Source organism: Heliconius melpomene, chromosome 9, assembly GCF_056956725.1.
Source record: "Heliconius melpomene rosina isolate 202511_hmr_F chromosome 9, ASM5695672v1, whole genome shotgun sequence".
In the NCBI taxonomy this organism is placed as follows: domain Eukaryota; kingdom Metazoa; phylum Arthropoda; class Insecta; order Lepidoptera; family Nymphalidae; genus Heliconius; species Heliconius melpomene.
Genome location: NC_140397.1, coordinates 4,977,948 through 5,005,546, shown reverse-complemented (window position 1 = coordinate 5,005,546; position 27,599 = coordinate 4,977,948). Strand labels below are relative to the sequence as shown.

Here is a 27,599-nt window from a genome sequence, read left to right as displayed (position 1 = left end):
ATATACTCGTATATATATATAGGTAAATAAAACGACTAAGGTAAAATTTTATATAAAATTTTTAAAGTGAAACTGTTTCTAGTAAATAAGGTAGAAGTAAAAGCTTTAAACTAAATATCACTGAAACACCGTATTGCCTCAGCATGGAAGGAAATTAAATTTCTTAGGAAATTTCAATTTTGTTCCAAGGAAATTGAAGGTGACATATTTAAGACATAATTAATTAACTACGACCTATGCAATATTAAATTTATTTTCTAAGGCTCTAAGATATATGCCGCAATGGTGACCTATGGATATATGCCAATTTTACTGTGCTAAGTGAAGTTTAAATTATTCTAACCAGACCGCAACTTAACGCCGCGCCTTTGCCTTGGTACCAGAGCGAAGAAGCTTAGATTTCAAGTGGATATACTTATTTACACGATACTAAAATACAAACAAAAAAAAATCTGTTTGTATGTCTGCTCTTATTGTTTGTCCGAGTTAATCTCGGGAATAGCTAAACCAATTTTTATGGAACTTTCATTGGAAGATAGAGTAGGTTGTGGAGCAACATATAAGCTTTTTATACTTATTATCCCGGATTAGGCTTAACCTTGAACCTGCCGTCCAGCTATATAGGATTTTTTCTATTAAACATCACAATTTTTGCAAGAAAGTACAAATAATAATCGCTTAAATAATTTACCAAATATCCCTAAATACATTAAAATATTTATAAATAAATATTCGAAGATTCAAGCGGGCGAAGCCGCTGACAGGCCGCTATTTTGTAATATAACGTACACAATGTAATTTGTTTATGAAATGCGAATTTAAGTGGAAGAAAATTGTAGTTAATATTATGAAATAACGTAATCGAACGAAAATATACTACGATTAAAATCAAATGACTTGAAAGTAGTGTTATTTAGCTTTTATTGAACTTTGACCCTTTGAAAGTAACTTCATTATAACAGTGCGAAGTGGTAGCTTATTTAGTTATAGACTAGTCTTTCGCCCGTAACTATGTCTGCATGGATTATAAGAAAAGTGGGTAGCCTTGATTTTTCCCCTAATCTTCCCTAACATAGAAGCCAGTCGTGGCGCAGGGCCCAAAGTGTGTGACTGTAAACGCCACTGGTTGTGGGTTCAATCCTCACTCAGAGAAATTATATATTTGTTTAATTTTATTTCGTCTTTTCTTCGCTCTGGTAACGAGGTAAGCCGTAACGTTCCCCCACTCAACACGCTATGCCTTCAGAATTTGGCGGAATGTGGAAAACGGAAGGGTCTTAATGGAAATGTAGTGTCTTAAGATTAGGTTCCCAGGTTCCCTTTCTATCATGTACGGAATACAGAGTGAAGCTACAAAAAATACAATTGGTTTTTATTAGTAGGTACGTAGATTGCGGTTAAGATAATAATATTGACCACAAGCTTGGCATTTCCTTTGCTTCTGTGCTTTTTATATTGAAATTACGCATTTAAAAGGCAACTATATAAATTTAAAAATAAAATAAAATATGGCAACCACACCTTTATAAATTAATAACTAAATTAATTATCCTAATTTATTATTATTTTAAATGTTTTTAAAAAGTCACTATGGTACGAAAAACTAAAATAGAATAGAATCTCCAACTACTTTCCTCATAGTATTTTTTACACATAATTATAAACTAAGAAAGATTTACAACTTTAGTTATTAAAATAAGTAGCTACCTATGTTCTTATTAGAACAACCTATAAGAGTACATTTCTCTATACCGTATTATTTTCTTGTAGGTACAATTCCTTCGATATGTAATTTATAAAGTACGAGTATTTTAACTGCCTGCAGGCATTTTAAAAGTAGCTTATCAGTAGCTATGTAGAGTTTTCAATTTTATTTTTTTAATTTATGTAACGATAGACGCCATTATAGCACAAACGGTCAGTAAATTATAATTGAACAAAGATCATAGGTTCGATACGCACGCACCATATAAAAGAAAATAATAGTGAAATACTTCACTAGTTTTTTCTTCACACTATATCTTGAAATTTAAGCGGTATATGAGGAGCGGAATGTTTTAACACTTGCTTTACTCTGCTTTGAAAAAAAAAACAATATGATGCACATAAATGTTTCCCGTTCTGGTAAAAAATGAAGAAAGGAGGGTTAAAATGATTCATTTGATGAAAAGTAGCGAATATTTCAGTAAGATATAAAAAGATGAGTAAGAAATTGAAATTTCAATAATTTATGTATCTAATAATGAGAGAAAACGTAACTTAATATCTAAAATAAAATATATTTTGTAGCAGCACTTCAAAGAAACAATTTTTCTTGAACTATTATTGTCAACAAGTGGTGTGTGATCGTAAAGTTCCTAGAAATACGAGTATAAAAGACCACCGTATGTTTGTTTGTTAGAGAAAAGCTATAGAATTACCTATATTTAAATCAATTGCAATCAGTACAATATATGAATTATAGTAAAATTAATAAAATAAGTGAAACATCTAAATAATATTTTTAAGCTCTACTAACCCTATATAGATTATTCTATTAATAATAAATTTTATATTTTTGTACTTAAGACACGGCGTTTAGTTTCGTAACTCATACAGATCACTCGCATTCTAGTGGAAAGTGGAGAACGGTATTTTTTTAAATATTATTCCCTCTACCTATCCCGCTTTGTGCGGGATAAAGCGTGAAGCAGTATTTGTTTTTTATACTTTTGTGTATAATATCAAATAATTAAAATTTGCATAATAATTTAGAGATACTTTAAAAAATGCCTTTACCGAGTACTTCACACACTTTCCCACGCATTTTCCACTGACTGACTACGCATTCAATTATATGCCGTTTTTCTTAATAAATTGAATAAAAACATTATTACTTTTTATAACGTTACGTACAATATGATTATAAAGGATATTATGTGTTAGATTTTGTTTTTTTTATGTATATTAAATCCCTTATAATAACTTAAATATGTAAGATATATTTCATTTACTTATTATTATTTATATGTATAAAAACAAAATTTATTACAATTCTTTATAAACATGACAAAAGCTCCTTTAAACGGAATAGCATCCTTCAGTCTCTTGACAGCAAATTTTTATTAAGAAATTGCTTCAGTTGTTCAGTTGAAGAATAGATTTTTTTATATAAAAATAGATTGATATAATATTCCTTTTGTATCTATTATTTTGGAACATTATAAAAAAAATTCTCAAATTGTTTGTTCGTAAAAATATCAAAAAATAAAAAAAGCTTAATATTTTAAAACAATAAAATGAAAGAAAACTCACCAAGTATCACCAAAACGATCTTCATTTTTCCCTCCTATCAAGAACACTGGCACGAGATAGTAAAAAAGAAATTACAAAGATTCGAAATTAGTTTTTTTTGCGGTGGCGTTCGTAGCGCGTGACCGCCAAGCCGCGTGTGGTTCGCGTTGTATGCGCGGGCGCACTCACTTTCTACGTGGTGGGGTGCTAGGACCGGGAAGCGGAGGGTTTGTTGACACTGAACTGCTGCATAATCGCTTGATTAGTAATTGGATGACCCTGAGGCCGGAGAGATTGGTAGGTTGCTGATTTTATCTCATTTTGAAAAAAAAATGTATTATTTTGATATATAATAAATAATTTATAGAGAAATCGCTGCTTAAAACGTATTTTCGTACAGTGTTTAATAAATATTCCTTAGGTTCAATTTTAAGTCATGTATAAGTTAAAATAAAATACCTTCTAAATCTAAATTTTGTCATTATATATTAAAAAAAATACTTCCACATAATAAACCAAACAATAATAGACTACTTTTCCTCTTATGAGGCCATCGAAATAATGAATGAAGTAATAAATATTAATGATAATAAAATTGTATATTTACTTAAATCGCTGTGTCATACAAGCAATCAATCAATTGTATGTACATAATATGATTGCACTTCAATTAACATATCACTAGGTGTCGTGTAATCAGCTTGCATCAATCATCGAATAATTTTTCATGATTATTTAAGTTTATAATAATAATATATTGTTTTTTTTAAATTCACGCTGTTTCCCGCATATGCAGGGTAGAGGGCACCTAGTGTTGAAACACTCTGTTCCCCAATTTTCGTCGAATTTTTGAAGCATTGTTTGTTAAGTGGCGGAACTCTACGCTCTTTGCCTCGACACCAGAGCGAATATAAATAAATATTTTATTTCCTTGAGTGGGGATCGAACCCACAATCAGTCGATTAAGAAATATTTTTTAAAATCCATTTGTTATATGCGTTATTTATATTTGGAACTATGATATAAAAACTCTACATATTTTCATATAGATTTTATTTCAACAACAAAAATTTCAATATCATCTTCGTCTGTCGCTATAGCAGAATGATTCCGCGATTGATGTATGCGACAAATGTAACGTACTCGTATGTAGGTCACGTCACGTCACGTCACTTCACGTCACGCCGCTTTGTGACGATCAGTGAGCTAGAATGAGTAAATATTTTGTTATTTCATGAAAATTACAGATTACGCTCTCGTTATAGTAAAATAAGTTGACATCTCATTTTACTTAGAAAGAGATTATCATAAGAACTTTTTAACAATTAAGAATTATTTAACGAAATAACTTAATCCATATAAATATTATGACAAACATTTAAAGTTTTTTTTTGTTTCATGCTGTATTCCGCATATAAAAGGGTAGACAGAAGGAATCTAATAGTAAGACTGTCCATTTCCTTTTTTCTACTCAATAAATTGCGGAATTCAACGCCGCGCTTTGTCTTGATACCAGGGCGACAAAATAAAAATATTTTTTAATTCTTATTTTTGGAATTGAAACCACAACCGCCATGCTTCCAATTAGACGCAGTGCTCAAAAGCAACTACCTCAAATTTTTAGAGGTACGGGTTACTACCATCTCGCATTTTCTAAATTATTTTTTAACAGAAAAAAAATCAAACAAAGATGAAATTCAAAATTACATGTCGATTGATTCTATACCTAACAATTAAACAATTAACCACAGACTAAACAACGTCTTAATCGTACTTAATGGTTAATTTTTAATTCTTATTACACCGTAGTTAACGATATTATCATAATAAATTAAACACTTTCCTTCCTGGATTCCGTGTCGCGTATCGCGTGTACGTAACACGCTGTAACCGAAACCCGCAAAATGTATGAAGAACAATGCAGTACTACTCGTATAATTAGCGTTGCCTTGCGGATATCCCTGACCTGTTACGAATAAGCTCTGCAATAGAAATAAGAATAACCATTTAACGTATTGTTAATTTGGTATAAATATGCTCGTATATGTTTTACATCATCATCATCATCATCATCAGCCTGTCCTTGTCCACTACTGGACATAGGCCTGTCCAATGGCACGCCACTGTGCTCGATCTTCAGCTCTTCGCATCCAGCCGTTGCTCGCGCATATTTGCGGATATCGTCACCCCATCTAGCTGGAGGACGGAGGCTGTTTTACATAGTAAAAGATAATTTAGAGGAACACATGATTTTTGTGGGTTGAATTAATGGTTTTTTTTCTGAGTAAATAGAGAGAGCCTAGTGTTAAATCACTCCGCTTCCCACTATCAGCGGAATTCTGAAATCATTGCGTGTTTATTGGCGGAACTGAACGCCGTGCTTTTGCCTTAGCACCAGAGCGTGTGTAGCGGATCTTTGATTTCTAATCTATTATATTACATAGCACACACCACGTATGGGATCTAATTTCAAATCATCCAGTATATATATAAAGTCAAGATTTCATCCAAATCGATACAGTCGATAAGGATGAGTAGAGTAACATACATACGTTCACTAAAATTAAATATAATAATAAAAACATTATATGATTTTTGACGTAACATAACTAAAGAAAATAAATTGTATATATAGTATATAAAAGCGAAGCCTTTTTTTAAGGTTCACTATAATAATAAAAATAAGAAGAATTGGAAGCCAAAATCAATATCCTAATTTGCTCTATAAGCCGGATCAAGAAAATTTGACGATGAAATTGGTTTACTCTACGTAAAGCTTATATTATTGACAGCTATATAATATTTTTTAGAAAGAAATATAATATAAGGCCATTGTGACTCAGTGTATTCCGCAAGTGCAAGGGTTGTGGATTCTATTTCCGATTGGGTAAATTAAATATGTAATATTGTCATTTTTTGGTTCCGGTTTCGAGGCAAAGCGCGACTTTGAATTCCGCCACTCAACACGCAATACCTCCAGAACTCAGCGGAAAATGGGAACCATAGTGTCTAACCACTAGGTTTCCTTTGCCTATCCTGTTATGTGCGGGATACAGCGTGAAGCTGATTTATTCATTTCTTCATTCTGGTGACGACGCAAGGGGTGGCGTTGAGTTCGACCACTCAACACTTAATTCCAGAATTCGAAACAGAGTGTCTTAACACTAGGAACCGTCTGCCTACCCTTTTGTGTATGGTGTGAGTGAAGCTGATTTAATTTTTTAATTTATGAATGTTAATGAATAAATAATAATACCGCGATTGGCATTGGAACATAATATTATTGCGTGCAGTAGGTAGTGTTAGATATCCGAAATACACCGAGACGGCATCAATTAACCATTGTTTATTGATGTTTTTTTAGAATTTACTTAAGGAAGTTAAAAAATCTCATCACGTTTCTTAGTGCGGGATAGATTTATTTTTATGTGCGAACGTGACTAATAAAATATCAATCGCATGAGAGTAGTGGTATCCCGATTTTGATAGTGTTTTATTTGAGTATGTTTACTTTTTTAGGAATCATAAGTAGGTAGTTTATATTGAAAATGAAGGTACTTATTTATATCAGGATAGTCTTTTTTACATTGACTTTAATAAATATTTTAACTATCAAACAGTACTTCTAAATAGTCAACTAACTACTTTAACAATATATACCTCTTTTCCTTGTACTGAATGACTGACTGGCATTACACATAGCTATAAAAATCATAAAAACTTCCAGATTTTGATAGAGATCCGAAACGACAACTACCTAAACTCCCCACCTCGTGAAATTAAGGAGTTAAGGGGAGCCTTAAGGAGGTTTATTGAAATTCGTCTTACAGTCCAGGCAAACAAATTTACCAGCGAAGACTAGTTCTAATATAATTCCTCCTTTTTTGACTAAGTATTTCAATAAATTCATTCAACCATGCACTTTCGGACTGCGAAGGTTCCCACGGCTTAATTAAATTGGCTCGTTACATATATCTCACTAGATGTAAAGATAGAATAGATTAGTTGACCTTATTAAATAATAAAAAGTTTTTATATTATATTATTTTAAAATTCTTAAGCCATCTGGGGCAATATATTTGTCAATTTTAATTATAATTTTTTTATTATTGAAGTAAATTTAACAAATTTTAGTACAATAGAATCAACAATTTCATATTTTTTTCATCTGCTTTAAGAAATATAAATTAATTATTAGGGTCCGTCGTGGTGCAGTGATACAAGTATGTGACTGTAAACACCACGGTTGTGAGTTCGAGTCCCATTTGAGGGAATGAATTATTATTAATTAATATTTTCATTTCTTCGCTCCGTTAATAAGGGAAAGCAAGACGTTGATTTGCGCCACCCAAATTACCCTTTGCCTAAAACCCTAATTCCTTCTAACTACTAGATTCAAGATATGTTGTCAACTAAACTTTTCATTTTTTAATTGTATATATTTTTGGAATAAATAAAAAAAATACTAGTTACTATCTATGTTACAGATATTGCATCACAAATTATTAACATCCTCATTTCTACGTAAATATGTAATAATGTTTCACTAGCACGTACTCGAGCATCAATCATAGCAGATTCGCAATATTAATTGATTGTACACGTCTTCAATGACTTGATTTACTTCAAAATTATATATTTTACTATAAAATAATCAAATATTACGCCGTCTGGCCGTCGTAGCGCAAAGGCACCAGGGTGTGGTTGTAATACGAAGTTTGTAGGTTCGATTCCCACTCTGAGTAATGAATAATTATTTTTATTAAGATTTTCAATTCTTCGGCAAAAACCCATCATTGAATTCCGCCATTCGAAAAATTTGGCGCAAAGGCACGGACTGTCTTAACAATAGGTTCCCTCTACCCTGCTATGTACGGAATAGTGTCAAGCTGTTTATAATCAAATATATTTCTCTTAGTTACGTAAAAACTACCTTTGCATAGGCGTCGCCATCCTCGTTACGGAACGTAAAACAACGACGTTCTTAACAGTTGCCGTCTATATAATTTAATATCGCTTAACGTTGAGAACACTGATACATTGACAATCTCCATACAACCTTGGAATCTGAAAGGCGAATTCAGTTCATTCTTTACATACTCGTAAATACATTGGATTTGGTAATAGATAAAATATGTAATTGAAGCTGGTTGTGACCAAAAATGACATTGCTAGCGGATGATACTTTTTATTCGTTTATGTTTATATGTGGGTGTATCGAAATGCAAGTTATTTTTAGGGTTCCGTACCTTAAAAGGCAAAAACGGCCTGATATGTTAGCTGATGCCGTCGTAGCGCAGCGGCACAAGGGTGTGATTGTAACGCGACGGTTGTAGGTTCGATCTCCATTCGAGGAAGTGAAATATTTATTTACGTTTATATTTCTATTTCTTCGCCAGAATTCGGCATAAAGTGGGGAAGGGATTATCTTAGCACTAGGTTCCCCCTGCCTACCCTGCTGTGTGCGGGATACAGCGTGAAGCTGATTTGATTTTATTTGATTTGTATGACTTTTTTGTCCGTCTGTCTATTTCGTAATCGCGTGGAGGTATCAAGTTGAATATTCAGGTCTATGGACCCTTGAAAGAGAAAAAAACACAAGCTTCTAAGTCTCTGCATTCAAAAGATATGAAGGGTTATGTATTGCTGTATAATCAAACTACTTTACTATGATAAAATACAATACTTATCGACAGTTCCTTTTAATCTATATACCTATATAAAAGGACTTGTCCTCACTGACTGAGGTAAGACGCACGCACAGCCGTAACCGCTGTGCGTAGAAACTTTATGTTTACTTTAATTACAAAAGTAAACATTTAATTACAAAAGTAAACATTTATTGTATAAATGTTTACTTTTGTAATCTAGACATCCACTAAGAAGGGATTTTGAAAAATTTTAACCCTAAAGGGGTGAAATAGGGGTTGAAAGTTTGTATGGAAAAAAATTTAAATCTGCACCGATTTTTATAAAATTGTAAATTCAGACTCTTAAAAATATTTAATTGAACACGTGTTTCACGATTTTTTAGAATTTACCCCCCTAAGGGTGCCAATAAGGGGTTGAAAGTTTGTATGAAAAAATGTTTAAATCGCCACCGATTTTATAAAATTTGAAATTTAGGCTCTTAAAAATATTTCATTGAACACATGTTTCCTGGGATAATACAATTCCCCTTAAATACGCAAGCGAAGCTGCGCGCGTCCCCTAGTACAAAATAATTTGAAAAAAAAAAGCAAAAAGAATAATATTGAGCGTTAGATGTACATTGAAGATTTAAAAGAAGCATTTCGTAATTTCTATTATCACAATTTCATATATAAAATTAATAATATAAAACAGAGGCTTTGTCCAAGTAATAGAATAAAATAAAACTAAATTTTTCTCGGGCATTTTGTAACATCTGGCCTAAGTAGCTGTTAGGTATAATTAAGGTGCAATTCAAAATTGTATAGGGTTGTGTCATTAGAATGTATGTAGGTACCTTGTAAATAGTTGCAAAATATCTTTATTAGTATAAGCTGTAATGTTGATTAAATTTCAAGAAGACTCTAGGTTATAGAAAGAAATTCGTTTGTCTAATATTTAGGGGAGATTTCTTTCTAGAGGCATTGCGTGTTGAGTGGCAGCACTGAACGCCGCGGTTTGCCTCGCCACCAGAGCGAAGAAATGGAAATATAAACGTAAATAAATATTTCACTTCCTCGAGTGGGGATCGAACCCACTACCGTAGCGTTACAATCACACGACGGCCTAGATGCTATAGGTTATAGAAATTTGTTTGCCTAATAGCTGGTATGTTATAATCACAGGTATATTTCAGTGTCCAGTCTAGTCGCAGCAAAATCTCGCTAAGCCTTAATCATTTTTTTGGGTCACTCTGTTTTCCGCAAACATTAGGGGACAAAGGGAACTTAGTGTTAAGATATTTTCAGCCGAGTTCTCGAGGCCTTGTGTGTTGAGTAGCGGAACTCAACGCCGCGCCTTTCTTCGACACCAGAGCAAAAAAACGAAAATATTAAACATTTCACTTCCTCGAGAGGGAATCGAACCCACAGCCTGTCGAGTTTACAATCACATTTTGTGCGTTTGCGCCACTACTTGCCTAAATCATAATATGAATTAATTAAAATATGTTTCTGTTAGATAATATCTATAATTTAATTTCGGAAATAGCTGAAATATTTCTTTATGTGAAAGTAGGTACCTACGGCGTTCTGCAGGTACTTATACATCATGAATGTCGCAATGACTCACGCACGACGGGTTCCATCTATAAAAACGCAAAAAAACATGTTTATTATATGGGAGCCCCATTAAATATTTACTTTATTCTACTGCCACTGTTCTTCTGTTCTGTTCTGTTCTTTCTATTATGGCGTTCTGAGCGTGACCACTGTTCTTATAGCAGCATCAGAAATACGTCATCTGTCAAAGTTTCTGCTGTCCAACTTTCTGTTGTCTGCTGTCCTGGTGGCAGACAGACGGATGCACAGAGGAGTTTTGATAATAGAGCCTTTACTCTTTGGATAACTTTAAAAAACTTTAAAAAATCCTGTCATGGCGCAGTGAAACTCTTAACTGTAAATACGATGGTTGTGAGTTCGATTCCCAATCGGAGAAAGTTTCCATCAATCCCAAGAGTTTACGAAAGTAGCAATTTTCATAGAATTTAAACAAATAAAAGTATTACGTTTATTTTGTGAAATAAAAACTGAGTAGGTATATAATTTTATAACAATTTATTGTATTACCTTATTTCCTATCCTATTGTTAATGAACCAATTCTAATCGAAACTAATATAGAAACTTTCCTTTTTACTTGCTAATGACAACTTTCAACACATTCTTCCTATATCATTTAGATAATGTGAAATATGTATTTTTTTTATTTCAATCTTTGTTTTCATTTTTTGCTCTACATAGCGAAGGTACCTGAGAATGATTGCCTAAATTCAGTAAATACTAAACATACCTTTTTGCCATGAAATGAAATGTTTAGTATTTTAACTTTTTCGCTCAGGTAACGAGGAAAAACGCGGAGTTCAGTTCCGCCACTCAACCTAGAGTTCTGGAAGTATTTATCTCCAAAATTCAAGGACGCAAGGGTCTGAGACTATCTTAAAGAATTGATAAATGAGCAATCGCCAATCTGCGATCGCCAATTCTTCACGAGCGTTCATCAGAGCTCGTACTTTTTCTTCATCTACGAGCTACTCCCGGCCTTCTCCGCCCGATGACGCTTTAAAGACCATCCCAGGTCAACAGCAGTAAAGCCCATTAGAAAAAAAGGCAATTGTGGCGGTTGCTTGTAGGCAACGGCCCTTATTCGAAGGAAACTCGTATGAAATGATGTTAGCATCAATGCTAGCCAGCTATATTATTGTTTATAATTACCTTTTCATGATGTGTGATGTGTGATTATATAAAAAAACTACCATAATCTAATTTTGTAACAGCGCTAACTATAGAACTGTAGAGAAAACTCTTCAACTGTAACCGTAAAATGCAGCAGAATAATAATATAACTGTGGACGAACGACGTGTTTTCTACTTTTTATAATAGATGGCGCGAGTAATATTTCTCAAGAATCTTCTTACTATAATTTGGAATGTCTCCATGAAGCACCTTAAATATTGAAGCAGTACAATACCATTTATTAATTATCATTACAGAGATTTAGTATGTCATATATGAAGTTAAATATCCTCGTCAAAAAAAACTAAATCACTTTTACCCATACCCAGCAGAGTAGACACAGTGAACCTAAACTTAAAACACTTCGTTCCCCACTTTCCGCGGAACCCTGGAGCCATAACTTGTTGAGTGGCGGAATTCAACGCCGCGGCTTGCCTCAGCACCAGAGCGAAGAAATGCGATTATAAATTTAATAAAATAAAAAAAAAGGTAATTTCATATTTAACGTGAAATACATAACAAATTATTATGGAGGACCAGAAAGAAAAATGGACCGCATTTTCTGTGATGTCGAAGCTGTACCGGAAGCTGCTAGGTCTTTCCGGTGTCCTTATTAACATGTCGCATAATGAGCATAGAGAAATGAAATTTTGTTTTAATGTGACCCATTTAACATAAAAGGATTCCTTTATGACTTTTATGCATAATATATACCTACATATGGTCACAGATGTGTACTGAAATGTTTTTTCTTATGTCAAACAGTTTTGTTCGATTCAAAGTGAATGTGAGTTTATTTTATAATTCTGCTTTTCTTTGAGATCGAAATTAGAATATTATATATTTCATTTCCTAGAGTGAGAATCGAACCTATAACCTACCGGGTTTACAATCACACGCTTGCGCCCTTGTGTCACGATTGGCCTCATTTATAATTCTTAGTTGTTTTTATGTTTGATCGTCATGCCATTACGAACGATGCATTTTTCCTAATTACGCAATTAAATCATGACCTAGTATAATATAATAATTTAGAATTAATTATTTATAATTATTTTTTATTTCTCACTTTATTTTTCAAATGCATTTTTTCTGAATGTGAACGAAATAAGTGCATGTAGAACATACATTTAAAAGTAACGTAACAAAAAAAATAAAATAATAAAACAAAGATATATTTTTTTTTATTGTTTTCATAGTTATCACATACAAAATATCGCAATATCTATAACATTATACATATAAGAAAATAATAGTGTTATAAAATATTATTAAGACAGTAGAAGAAATATACAGTGGCAACATTTAGGAAAAATTCACGGTATTTTTTTTTATTAAGTTCGAAAATTATATTGTTACTTATTTCTAATAGTAATAGACTTAACGTTTAAAGTTAATTTAGCTGTAATAATAATTGTTGACAGTTTTTTAAATAAATCAGTACAAAATAGTACCTATAGAACTTATACCTAGGGAGAAAATTAAGACATTCTATACTACATTTCTCCTCTGGTGACTTCTCTCTTAGTCACTTTTAGTATCTGCTACGAAGGAAATTTTTCATTAAGGTGCTACAAAAATATTTAAAATTGTACTCTTATAAACGGCGGTCCGAGATGCACGGTTAACGAAAGGCGCAAGTTCGAGTCCCGCTACGTCCGAATTTTCATATGTTTCTAAGTATTTTTCTATCCTTGACATGTAATTGACAGATGTTAAAAAAAATTAATTAATTTACAAACTTATAAATATTTTTTTTTATTATTAGATCCTAACTATTAATTCTTGCCATTTCATCCCATACATATCCTTTATTTATTTTGACTGTACTTATGAAAAAAGATATATTAATTGTTTAATTTTGTAAAAATAATTATATTTAACTAAACCAGTAGAAATAAACGTATGAAATAACATTTGATTTTATTATTATTTTATTACATTCTATATTAAGAAATCTACGCTTTTAATTACGCACATATAAAGACGCAATTTATGATATGTAAAATATTTTTATAGTAAATAACTGTAGTTATATAAATGTTTTAATTAAAAAACTGTTTTAAAAAACATATTGATCGTCCCCTACTATTTGGAGAGTTTCGTCACAAATCCTAAAGACCAATTATAATATATTTAACATATTAACAGCATTCATAACAACATTTAATTAATTATTAATTATAACTATACAATCACTTTTATTGATGTGGTTATATTTACTTACGACTAGGTTACAGTACGGTCAAAGAGCTGTGGCCGCCCTTAAGTTAGCTGTTGAAGAGAGCCCAGATTTAATTTTAGGATTTTTCTTACATATTAATATTTTCTTCAAATAAACAATGCGCATTTCTTCAGAAAACTTAACAAGGGCGGCCACAACTAGTTCACCGTACTGTGTGAATAGCGAAAAAATATATAATGTTGTATAAGTTAGGTACAGAAAGGAGCTCTACAGTAGACGCGTTAATATGACATTTTGGAATGGCTCCTTAAGTCTAGTTCTTCAGTCTAGTCTGGATAATAAGTCACTAGGACTTTTTCGAGCTCATTTCCCTGCAGCTGCTCGTAATGAGCCTTCTTACAGAGAAATCTTGGAATATTTACAAGTTATGTTTCTCTTATCATCTATGGTAACTTTTTTACATAATATTTGATATTTTATATAGTCTTAGGAAAAGTATTTAAAACGCTTAGAAAAAGGTATTCTAGAATATTTGCTAATATAGTACAATATAATCCAAAACCAACATTAAAAAATAGAAATTGCATTTACTTATACTAATTATTAATGAACTAATTAACGAACACATTAGTTGTACCTCATCTTATTATTAAAATAAAGTGGAAATATTTTTAATTATTTCTCCAATGAAACTTTATATAATATACATTTTAATACAATAAATTCTACTAAAAGTCTATAACATTTTTGGTTTTTTTAAATTTTTTCAGTATATACCATCCAAATAAACCATAACGAAATATTAATATAAATTTAAAATATTTTTACTATGACCATTTTTGTACCTGTGATGATTTTATTTATTATTTATCTATAGAATATCTAAATTAAACTTGAATGTCGCCAAGGATTTTCTCGTCGCATCCTCTCCGTTTCCCCAGCTGGTGACAGAGCTGTGGGGATCCCACTATGTCACCGAGGAAGACGCTGAGTAAATATAGCTCTTTTGCCTGGTCCGGTGAATTTTTGTATTGGCTGTAAATAGAAAATATATTATTATTATATTTTTCTTATTTTGATTTATTTTTCTTATTTGAAGTTTTAGGCGTGACAGCGGAGCATAAATTAGCTTGCCAATGTCACGTAGGATGAGGATGGCATGATGAAAATTGGCAAGTTAAATAAAAATAAATAAAAGATAAGATATCTAGTTATATATCTAGTTTCAAAATATATATCGATTAATATAATGCGGTTAACGTCAATGCTAATAATAATACGGTGTTGATGAGAATATTTTATGTTTTTTTTTTTCTTTTTTTCCATTTGTTTATCTTCATTAGGAGCCTTAAGTAGTTATATCATATAAATATATCATAAAAACTAGTTTAATACAATTGCAATTTATTGATCATAACTATCAATTCTATAATAGAATAGTCCATGGTTTTGAACTTCATGCTTGTATACCGGAGAGGAAGGAGAAAATAGAGTTATGACACTGCGACCCGCAAGCGCGTTAAATATTCTAGATATAGTGTGTTGAGTTTGGGAACTACTGGTTTTTCCTTATTATTTATTGACCCTGTAACACTGTTAACTAAACTAGATATAAATATATATATTTTTATTATTAGAAAATTCATTTGCACTGAATTAATTTAAAAGATATATAATATAACGAAGGTTCGAAAGTCGAATTGTTCACAATATCGTACATTGACTTTAACAGGAAATAACTTTAGGAACCATTGTCACCAACTTTTACTTGTAATTTATTCGAACGACAATTAACAGCCTAAATGTTTTCGTTATTATATAACGAAGTTCCAGTTCTCTTGTTTTTAATTATTTCTTTAATTATATAAAAAATAAGCCATATAAAATTTTTGTCAAGACCTACACAAACACTACCTTGCTAAGTCTACAATGATTGATGATGGTTTATGATTTCTCCAAATAAATGACTCCTAAAACGTTAACATAAAAAATTTAACTTATCTGAATATTGTTTTTCGCGGAATGTCGCGGAAAGACAGCGGAATGTCGAATGGCGGAACTTAACGCCTTACCACAATTCCCTATTTATTGACAGACGCTGGCCCACTGCATTTTCTCAATAATAATGGTAATTAACCTTAATTTTCATGTTAGCATAAAATAATTATATTTTAAAAGGAAATCTACTATTATCTTAATAAGCAACGTAACCGCAATATGTAAAGAAAACAATTCAATTCTATTTTAACTAATCTTAGTACTTTTGTATGGAATTAAAATATTATTTACCATTAGCCTTACCACGTTAGATTTTGTTAATAGAAACTCGACATTCCTCCAATACTTATAGGGTTTAAAATTATTTAACCGGCTAGTTAAATGAACAGTGAAAGTTTTTGCGGTATTGTATAATACAGGCTCACCTCGATTATAGAAACATCTAGATAAATGTAGGTAATTAATACATTTTAATTCATTTCCATTGATAGACGGAATAATTTAGTGAGTGTTAAAACACTATGTTCTCCACTTCCCACCAAAAGTGCCTAATTCGTCGTACAACTATTAAAGTATAATTTGTAAGGCTTATAAAGCTTTTGGTGCTTGTTTTAACAGAATGTACTTTCTTAATAAGTTTCTTTCTTATAATATCATACGAGACCGGCATTTAAAGCCAAAATACATATTTTCTTAAAGAAACAATAAAAAAGTATGTATAGACAGTCGATTTGAACTAGTTGACAAAAAAATACGTGACGCATCGGCTTAACGACTAATTACATAGCAATGACATCACTGTCCCGCTTTTAACGGATTTCTACCTGACCTTCAGTTCCCCTTGACACCTTGAAATAATTACCGATATTAACGAATCGATAATAATTAGTTTTTTTTGACTTCTGCTATGATTCAGAAATAGGTGTGAAAAATATAAATTATAAAATTTACGAAACAATAATTTATCTTGGATAAGAAAGCTGAGAACGGAGAGCTTTGAAACTATTTCGTTACTTTTACGCAACAATAATAAACTAAGTAGACATTGGACATCTTATCGTCAAACGAAGAAAATTTATCTATGTTTATTTTAAATGTACCATTTCCTTTAATGTTTCCTAGCCGACGTGACAAACAGGTTCCCAAATGAACTATAGTTTAGCAGTAATTACGAAACAAAACTATTTGCAAGTTATACCGAATTCTCATACCACCTGTGCGTCTGACCTGAATGACGGTAGTCCTTGAAAACTTTTACATTATTTAAATTAGTGTTGTAACAGAGTGCTTGCGAGACATCGCATTTGGATGGCTGGTCAAGGTTATCTATTGTAATAGAGCTAGGTTGTCGAACTTCACTAGTCTATTGCATCTTCAATTTTTTTTTATTTTTATTAATTTCACGCTGTATCACGCGTATTCAAGTAAGGATGGAGAATATTTTTTCATAACTCTCCGTTCTTTAATTTCTGCCAGAATTCAAGATGTAACGTGTTCAGAAGCGGAACTTAACGCCGTATCTTCTCTTATAAGAGCAAAGAAATACAAATAATTTCTTCATCTCATCATCATCAGAGGCAGTGAAGTAGTGTTAAAACACTTCTTTGTAAGCTTTTCTCCCGATATACGAGACATTTCAAGTTGTTAATATTTTGTATAACGTCAAAACAATTATTTCTTATGCTTATAAGGTAAGTAAATAAAACCTGCTAATCAAAATATAATTACTTAGCACTCGCACTCGCTATATTTTTCTAATTTCATTCTTTTCCACAGAATCGCATTACAAAAACAGTCCTTTAAGAGTTTCTCGACTTAATTAAATTATAAGACGTACCGCTGTAATAGTGTTCTTTTCATTTCTAATTATTTTAAGCGTAGTATAAAAACATAATTTAAAGAAGCAGAAATTGATTTTTTTATCAACACAGCAGGGTAGGCAGGGGGAACCTAGTGTTAAGAAACTACGTTCCCCATTTTCAACTGGATTCTAGAGGCATTGTGATTCAAGTGGCGGAACTTAACGTCGGGCTTTGTCTTGTTACCAGCACAAGTAAATGAAAATAATTCATCCCCTTCAGTGGGAATCGAACCAACAGCCAGCTGAAGTTAAGTGGAGAACAAAAAGTACTAACACTAGATTACGTCCAAATATTACCTGAAAACTTGTGGCCAGTCCATCTGTGGCTTCGGCTGTTCCCGAGCTCGTGTTGCATAATGGGAGCATACTCTTTCAAAAATGCATGCGCGTGCGCCGAATTCTCCTATGATATATTTTTCAACCTCTTGTGCGTCGAACGACTCGGGAGCTTCACTTGCGAATGTTAGCTCGCGACGATTACGGGAACGGTATGTCGCTGTAAGGAAAATAGTAAATTTAATAAAATTATTTTAGGCCAGCTCCAAGCTGGCGTCACTGCAGGGGAATAAGTTTCTGTCTGTAAACGTGACAGGTTGTGGATGCGATTCCCACTCTAGGAAATTAAATATTAAATATTTTCTTTTTTTTCACTCTGGTGTCAAGGTAAGGCGCAGCGTTGAACGCCACTCGACACACAATGTCTCCAGAATTCGCGGAGAAATGGGGAATGGAGTGTCTTAACACTAAACTCCCTCTGCAAAGTAAGAAAAGGAAACTATTTGTGATATATAATCGAAACTAGATTCTGAACATAAAATACAAAATTATTATTGATTGTAGGTACTATATCTGGGATTCGAACGGAAATTGGAAAACGGAGAGTCAATGTCAAAGTCAAAGTCAAAGTCAAAATATCTTTATTCCATAAAAATGCTTAACATTTACTTGGACATGTCATAAAAGTAGAAAAAAATGCAAACCAAAATAACCAAAAAAAAAAAAATGTGCAATACAATAGAGTTTCTTTGTCTAGCCTACTAAGCGGGAAGAAAGGGAGAAGTTGCCCAAATATTCCTTAGACTCATCCCTACCGTACCCGATTAATGATAACATTATCATATTTTATAGCACTTAAGTATTTCTGTCCTCTGATAAGGAAGTTAGAATATATTACGGCCCATTTGTTATCTTTATAGTTTGACAAAGAGGAAGCTTGGATCTTCTTACCCTAAAAGCGTTGATAAGATCTATTAGGTTTATGCGTGGAACGCTTTTTTTTCAGTTTGGAAATTTATATATTTATATTTATAATAAAACACGGATTGGTGTCTCTATATGAAAGATATATAAGAAAAAATAATTTTGACAGAACCAAAAATAATTATTTTCAATTATTTTGTCTATATATCTATCTGTGCGTTTATTTACGGTAATTTTAGAAACGGCTTAACTGATTTAATAGCAATATTCAATATTGTATTTTGGCGAGTTTTCCTTAACATTTAGTATTTGTTTAATTCTTATTTTTTTCTCATTTATTAATTTCATTTCATCGCTCTGGCAAATAAGCGCGGCGTTGAATTCCACCGCTCTCACAACATCAGGTAGTAAGTAAGGAACAGAGTAAATGAAACCTCCCCTCTGTCTAAAACCAAAATATTTACGTTCTAGTCTCAATTACATTCCCCCTTTCTTGGCTATAAATCAAGTGCCAGTATTGTTTACAATAGCTGTTACAGAACAACACGTCAAGCCTGTTTTGCCCCATCCATATATATTTAATATAAATATGTATATTTAAAGACATGTTAAATTTGGGTAACACCAGGCGAATGTTATTTTTTACGCGGCGTTTAGTTCCGCCACTCAACACGCAATGCCTCCAGAATGCGGCGGAAAGTGGGGAACGGAATGTCTTAGCACGAGGTTCCCTCTGTCTATCCTGCTGTGTGCGGGATAAAGCGTGGAGATGATTTTTTTATATAGGCAGTGTGTCGTTGAGTTCTGGCACTCGAAATGCAATGTCTCGAAAATTAAGAGGAACGTAAGGAACGACTGCATAACTGTAGGTTGTCCACCCTGATATGCTTGAAAAACTTTTGAAACTATTTAAAATATTTTTAAAATTTAGGCATAGCTTGATGAGAACATATGGCTTAGTGGTCATAGAGAGACGCGAGTTCAAATCCAACTACGTTCAAATTTTTATAAGTTTCTAAAAAAACTATAATTCTGAAGTTGCGTTTTTCCTATTAGATAATAATACCGAATTACGCAAAAGTGGCCTTAAGCTAATTAACTGTGTAAACTAATATGTAACATATTAGGTAATACAAACTTGTATAAACTATATTTTTAAAAATTAATTAATCGACAAGTGCAAGTCGAACGCGTTAGTCAGGTTCCGCATTCTTCTATTCGTTTATTATTTCTTTAATATTTTCATGTCTCAGTGATTTTTATACTTACTTAATATTATTGGTCTGAAAATTACTAATTATTTCTTTTTCTTTCAATTTCTATTGTATTTTAACCTTACAATATATGATTTGAGGCCGTCGTGACGAAGGGGCACAAGAGTGCGACTGACGTGACAGGTTGGAGGTTCGATCTTCACTCAAGGAAATGAATTAGTTAATATTTCAAAGTGCGGCGTTAAGTTCCGCCACCCAACAAAATTCAAGGATTGGTGTAAAGTCGGGAACGAAGTTACGTAACACTAAGTTTCCTCTGTCTACCCTACCATATGCGGGATACAGTGTGAAGCTAAAAAAACCAATAACAGACAGAGAGAACCTTGTGTCAAGACACTCCAAGAACGGAATGTATTATATTACATTAATATTAACAAAAATAAATGAAAATTCCATACAAATTTGGCACATAATAAATAAACATAAGGCCAAATGCGATACAAATATAAAAACAAGCTTTATCGCGAGCACAGTTATGAAAAATTCAATGAAACGACCCTAGCCGCGTTGTGCCTGTGTCCGCACATGTACCACGACCGACAGCTGAATTTACGACACAAAGACACTTTATGTGTATTAATGGCTTTCCATTGCACAATGGTCCTTTGAAAATTTTCATTAATTAATGATTTATGAGGCCAGTTGTACGCTGTAAAGGCGACAGGTTGTGAGTTCGATTTCCAGTCGAGGATATGTTTCATATTTTCATTTTCTCGCTTTGGTAATGTGGACCGCCACCACTGGGTCAGGAGGCAGTTCTGCGGAGAAAAATCGGAAAAATTCTACAGTTCCTCTTTCAATTATAAAATATAGAATATAATTAATATTTAATTCATCTTGCATGAAATTCGTATTCCACACAATTTTCACATAAAACTTGTATAACTAAAAAACCACCACTAACGACGTATATTTTTTTTAATATAAATTTAAAAATAAAACGTCTACGTTATAAAACACTTTTTAATAGTGAATGCAATAACAATAATTTTGAGGCCGCCGTGTCGCAGAGGTTCAGGCGCGTGACTGTTAACGTGACGGTTGCGGGTTCGATTACCACTCGGGGGAATGAATTACATACATACACATACATAGCTTCACGCTTTATCCCTAGCGGGGTAGTCAGAGTCTGTCTCTGCCTCTTTCGCCTCGTCCACTGTCATCAACCTCTTCATACATGCCCTCCGGAAGACCCTCATGCTTTTTACGTAACCTTCGTAATCTTTGATACTGTGTTTCCGAAGGTCAACCGAGGTCTCCCCCTACTTCTCTTACCGCACCGAATTATTATTTATTAATAATCTAATTTCCTCACTCTGGTACCAAGACAAATGGGCGGCGTTGAATTACGCTACTCAACACTCGATACATCAAAACTTTGGCGGAAATTGGGAAATAAAGTGTCCTGACACTAGTTTCTCTCCATCCTGCTATAAGCGGGATACAGCGTGCAGCTAACAAAAAAAAGAAATAAAAAAATTTTCCCGAATCGTGTATTCGCATATGCCGTGACAGGCTCAATTTACGGCACGGCATTTAATATTTGCTTTTCCCACAGTATTAATGGATTCCAGATAGCATCTGCCTGCTGTTTCCGTAAACGATCTCTGCATGACTTTTATTTTGTACGTGTTTACGCTTTTTATTTCTTCCTATTTTATAATATTTATTTTTGAAGTGTGAAATTGGGTGAATTGGTTAATGGAAGCGAAAAAACGATTTTATAATTAATATTTTGCAACGATATAGCTATATATATAGTATGACCATTGCTAAAATGTGCGAACTTTTTATGTATTTTAATTCATTATCTCCTTTAATATGCATCATCTGACTGTAAATGTGATGGTCATGGGTTCAATCCTCACTCATTTTCATTATCCCGCTCCGTAGAGAAGCCGTGGCGTCATCCCTCTCATCACGTAATGTCATAAAACCACAATAGAGAAAGAAGTACTTTAACACTAGGTTACATCTGCCTTCCTGCTATGCTAATTATTATTATAGTGATCGTCTACGTAATTTAAAGATGGCAGATAATATAAGAATAATTAAAAATTAGATTCTACAAATTACAAGTATTTTATTTAAGTAAGATTTTTAGAACAATTTACCAAATTTAGAGCTCAATTATAATTTCGTTTATATTTGAAGGTAAATTTCATGACTAAAATTAAGATTGTTAAGGTTTTTAATTAATTTCCCAATCGCTGTTACAGAGGTCAAGATATTAATGAGGGGATAATTATTATAATGAACACCGCTAATTAATAATTAAAGGAAAACTTTTATAATACATACATACATTTCTAATACAAATAATACAAGTTCTATAATAACAGCATTTTGATTATTTTTTTAAATTTATGTATAGGCAAAAAGCGTTGAGTTCCACTACTCAACACGCAATGCCTCGAAAATTTGATCAAAAGTGGGGAACGTAATGTAAGACAGGTTCCAGACTAGGTTCCCTCTGTTCATCCTGCTATATGCGGGATATACCGGGATGATGTGTTAAGATTATATAATTAATTAAAATTATTTAAATATATATTTCTGTTTCAATACTCACCAGGACTAAGAGAATACGATAATTTCTTCAAAAAATTAGTTAATCTAACACTTCCAACTATAAAAGGAAAACCGACCAATTGCACCGGCAGTTCAAAATTTGTTTGTTGTCCATAAACAAAAACAAATAAGAGAAACACAAGAAAAACGCTTTTAAGCTCCATTATCACTAAAACTAAACACTATTTCTTATTTTTATATACCAAAAAAAAAATTGATTTCTAAATTATTAGAAAAATATATATATATAAATAGTAAGTGTTACCACGTGTACTGTAGCGTTAAGTAAATGTAAGTCTGTCGGTGCGCTCGCAACGACGTCCCCGCTTCGTCTTGTTCGTCAATACTGTTATGTCATCTCGGTCACTTGGAAGTAGGCTAGCGTGTACTGGCCACAATTTATTCGTACAAAGTATTTTAATATATATTGCTTATTTTTTTTATCTTAAAGATTTCTAGCATCCTGCTAGAGACAGAGGGAACCTGGGAACCTAGAGACAGTTAAAACGTTCCTGTTCGCCGAGTTTTCAAGGCATAGTGTGTTGAGTGGTGGAACTTAACGTGCTTAACATGTTATATTATATATTATAGGTTAAGATAAGAGAAAAATAATTAAGTAAAAAAGCAATTCATTCTCTATCTTTTACTTAACTAGATATATTTAGTTTACAAGACTTTATTCTAAATACTTATTTAAAATTTCAACGTCTCCCTTAGTTTTGATGTAATTTAATCTACAACACTACGTAGTCTGTTGAATATAACTCGCCTCATAAATGCTATCTATGAAAGGGGATGCCATATGTTATTGTCATTATACTAAATTGCAAAATATTATTTAACTCGACACAAGCTCTCGCCATCTTGAGATGAGTCGTAAATCTTGATGCTTATCGTCGTTTGAAATTTTTATCCTTGTTTTTTAGAGTTACTTAAAGAAAATTATGAAAAAAAACTGTAGAAATTATTTATAGTTTAAAAAAAGTTAAGATACTAAATTATAAACAAAACCCGACTGCATAGATTAAATTAATATATTCTGAAAAAATCCTTGAAAATCATTATATTGTACATATGACATTTGAGTTTTGACCTCTTCTATGTAATATATGTATACATTCATTTCACTTAGGCCAGTTATGGCGCAGAACCATCAAGTGTGATTATTAACGCGACAGGTTGTGGGTTCGATTGCCATTACAAGAATTGAAGTATTTCATATTTTAATTTCTTCGCTCTAGCGTCGAGGCCAAGCGCGGCGTTTAGTTCCGCCACTCAACACACAATGCCTCCACAATTCGGCGGAAATAGGGGAACAGAGTGTCTTAGCACTACGTTCCCTCTATATACATATATAGAGGGATACATATATATACATATTTATCTATATACATATTTATCTATATACATATTTATCTATCTACATATTTAGGGGTTTATACATATAAACAGCTCGAATTTTCAACTCACGTTCGTCTAAAATGTAATTCGTAAGCGTATATATTAAAATATTCATATGCAAGCAGAAATCGTGAAATTATTCTAAAAAGCTGCTTGATAGAGCCACTTAAAAGGTCATATCTACTGAGGAGAGTCATGTGAATATTTAACACAACAATGCGTATTACATATAATTATAATTTCTTAAATAATATAAATTAGTTAAATAAATAATAATTTATTATGTAAAAAAAACCAAAACCATACCAGAGCGGGGAAATGAAAATAAACTATTTTCCGTGTGGGAATCGAATCCACAATTATAGCGTTAGCCGTCAAACGCTGTACCACTACACCGTAACGACATCAATTCAGGCAATGAAAGTAATGTTAACTTCTTAACGTATTATTGTACTACAAAAATAAAGTAAAAATGAATAACGTTTTAAATCCTTGTAGTATAAAAATAAAGTTATTTTTTTTCTTTATAAAACTGCTATTAAAATAGTCTCTCATATTTACTTAATGCGTTCTTTCTTTCCGCTTACTTAGAGAAAGTGCATGCAAAAGTCAACAATGTGCTGTAATCAGACCGAGGAATCATCTTCATCATAAATATCGCTCTACGTGGAACTCGAACCCTCAACTATTGTTCATTTTAAGTCAAACACAATGGTTTCACTTAATTATGTGAATTGATATCGATCGGACGGTGCTGGGTTCGATTCCCAGTCAGGGGAAAGAAATATTTCTTATTTCGCTAGAAAGTTATTCTCGCTCTAGTAACGAAGTACTTAATATTGTGTGCCGTTGCCTCAATAATTCGGTGAAAAGTAGGGAACGGAGTGTTTTGACACTAAGTTCAAAAGTTACCTTTATAAACCTATTGTGTTATGAGCGGGATACAGCGTGAAGCTAAAAAATGTGAATAGAATTTCAAACAATGACATTAAATTATCTTTTTGACTTAATAACTTAGGTATATATATATAAAATTCTTATACAAACTAAATCGTACTTAAAAATATAACAAAAAAAATAAACAAAGGACTCTAGAATGCGACTGTAACGCGACGGCTGTCAGTTCGAGTTCGAGACAAAGCGCGACGTTAAATTCCGCAACTCAACATTTAATTCGGTGGAAAGAGGGGAACTGAGTATCTTAACACTACGTTCCCTCTGCCTAATCCACAATATAGTATAGCTAAAAAACCTATCAGTCATCATCAAATATGTAAGGAAAAAAATATTTTAAATTTACATTTTGCAAGCGAAACAACTTTTCGTGAACCTTTCCCAATTTTAACGAAGGCCATCTGACCAAGCCTGCAATTAAGATCGTATTTCTCACACGCCATTACTAAATGCTTTAACTTTATATTGTAATATTTTAATAATACTATTATATAGCATATTTGATATTTAATATTATATAAATGCTAATATAAGTGAAAAATATGGAAATCTTAATTTATTTATCAAAATTTTTTTTAAGAAGATAATTTGAGTTCAGTACCCACGAAGCCATTTTTTAAACACTCGACTTGTAACATATAAATGAAATTTAAAAAAAAAATACCCAACCGCACTGGATTATTAATATTAAATATCATTTCAGAAAAGTTTTCCTATAACAGCCTTCTATCTTCAACAAAAAAATAACGGAGAAAATTGACAAAATATTTACCTGGACTTAGCGCGTACGACAGTTTCTTGATGAAATTCGTGAGCCTCACAGCCATTATTATGAATGGGAACCCGACCAGCTGTATCGGAAGCTCAAACCCTGTCTGCTCTGAACTAACCATAACACTTTGCAACACAATAAACGATATTATTGTCCAGATATAAAAAATCTTTATCACTTTCATTTTTCCCGATCTTATCTTATCTTATCTTTTATTTAGCACGACCTTTTTTTTCTAATCCGTAACACGACGACCTTTACTGGAAACCCAATTATTACTGGCCATGTCCAGCTTAGGTGGGGTGTTGTAATCGTTTAGCTATGCATTACTAAATCACCGTATCGATAATTGGGTACCAGGACGAGTTATGTCAACAGTTAAGTAACACCACTGGAAGGTTCCTTCTTGGATATACAACCAATCGTCCGTAACGTTTGAATCTAATAAAATATATACTTAACACTTTCAACTATTGAACCAATAAGTTTATAAGAACATAATTTTTAAATAACCTTCGAGTTATATTTGTAGTAAGATTTGAGTGGAAGTTATAATTAGTTTTAACATTAATTAAAATTAATTTACCGGATTTAATTTTATAATTTACTAATATATGTTAATGGAAGTATAAAAGAAACACGATTGGGAACACGGTATGAGATCGAAAGTGAACGCGTGTAAGTAACTCTATGTAGACGCGACGTTAAAATGAATGCACTTGTATGCAACTACGTATACCCCACTATGCACTTGCGTCCTTCAATTTACAATATATTTTATGTTGAACTTATTTTTGACGGAGGGAACCTGGGAACCTAGTTAAGACACTTCCACACTTTCTGTCGAGTTCTGGTGGCATTGTGTGCTTAGTGTCGGAACTGAACGCCGCGTTTTGCCTCGTTACCAGTCCGAAGTAATGAAAAATCTTAAATATTTCATTTCATCTTGTGGTGGTTCACTCTTCCACCACGACTGGCTTATCTTAAACTTTGATATACATATACGAGTATAAAACCTACGAATAAATTATCTTCTACAATTTCTATCAGATTATATATGTATTTAAATCAAATAAGTAATTTTAAGTACTAGGAAATTCTTAAGAACTCACTTTCTTTATAATGGCGTAACATTGCAAAGCTTCTAACGCTCGACGCGTAATAATGACGTTCCTTACCACAACTTTGAAAACCATACAATGGAACTGTCAGCTGAGGCCCGTATTTATAAGCCATTATCAACTCTGAGATCGATCTTGAGATGTCATTTTCTTGAAATTGGTAATTATAATTTATTAATATAGAACAATCATAATTATTTTGATATCTATACTTAATATAATAAAGCGGAAGAGTTTGTTTGTTTGTTTGTTTGTTTGAACGCTAAGATCTCTGGATCTACTGGATCGATTTACTTTGTTTTTGTTTTGTATGAAAGCTGCATTCTTCAGAAGTGCTATAGGCAATATAACATAACATTACACATATATACTAATAAATTAAAATACTTTCTAATTTGACATGCAATTTATTCTGCCATGTTAATAACAACCGTCGTCGCTACGCGACGGCGTTCGGTACCGCGTCATTTTGATATTCATCCTTATGAAAATAAATATAATAGTCACTTTAAGCATTTCATCTAGATTGAAATTATATTTCTATAGAAATTATATTCTTATATTTCA

General features: G+C 32.4%; 3 protein-coding genes across 4 annotated transcripts in view; 1 reads left to right on the top strand and 2 right to left on the bottom strand.

Annotated features, from left to right (window-relative positions):
* LOC146536328 (uncharacterized) overlaps nt 1–3,454 on the bottom strand; it is a 45,188-nt gene extending 41,734 nt beyond the window's left edge. Inside the window, exon 1 of the mRNA XM_085190268.1 lies at nt 3,295–3,454. Coding sequence (XP_085046394.1) covers nt 3,295–3,319 — 25 coding nt within the window. The 5' untranslated portion in view covers nt 3,320–3,454. The remainder of the gene's footprint in view (nt 1–3,294) is intronic.
* Nucleotides 1–27,599, top strand: part of LOC146536325 (uncharacterized) — a 124,930-nt gene that overhangs the window by 35,273 nt on the left and 62,058 nt on the right. The gene's annotated exons all lie outside the window — the stretch shown is intronic.
* Nucleotides 12,864–26,422, bottom strand: LOC146536327 (uncharacterized). 2 transcript variants are annotated; one of them, XM_085190329.1, is made up of 3 exons: nt 25,912–26,422; nt 18,037–18,235; nt 12,864–14,915 (listed from the first exon to the last, which is right to left on the bottom strand). In XM_085190329.1, the coding sequence occupies exons 1-3, from the start codon at nt 26,093–26,095 to the stop codon at nt 14,768–14,770; spliced, it is 531 nt and encodes a 176-aa protein (XP_085046455.1). In that variant the 5' UTR covers nt 26,096–26,422; the 3' UTR covers nt 12,864–14,767. The 2 variants fall into 2 exon arrangements, with proteins under 2 accessions (XP_085046455.1, XP_085046456.1); XM_085190330.1 differs by lacking the exon at nt 25,912–26,422 and adding an exon at nt 22,786–22,968.

What these genes read in the sequence shown, in the direction of transcription:
- LOC146536327 (XM_085190329.1), bottom strand. Translation starts at nt 26,095, where the DNA reads ATGAAAGTGATAAAGATTTTTTATATCTGGACAATAATATCGTTTATT. An exon ending in GTCGTACGCGCTAAGTCCAG is followed by an intron (nt 18,236 to 25,911) that starts GTAAATATTTTG and finishes TTTTCCTTACAG; the next exon opens with CGACATACCGTTCCCGTAAT. An exon ending in GACTGGCCACAAGTTTTCAG is followed by an intron (nt 14,916 to 18,036) that starts GTAATATTTGGA and finishes TTCTATTTACAG; the next exon opens with CCAATACAAAAATTCACCGG.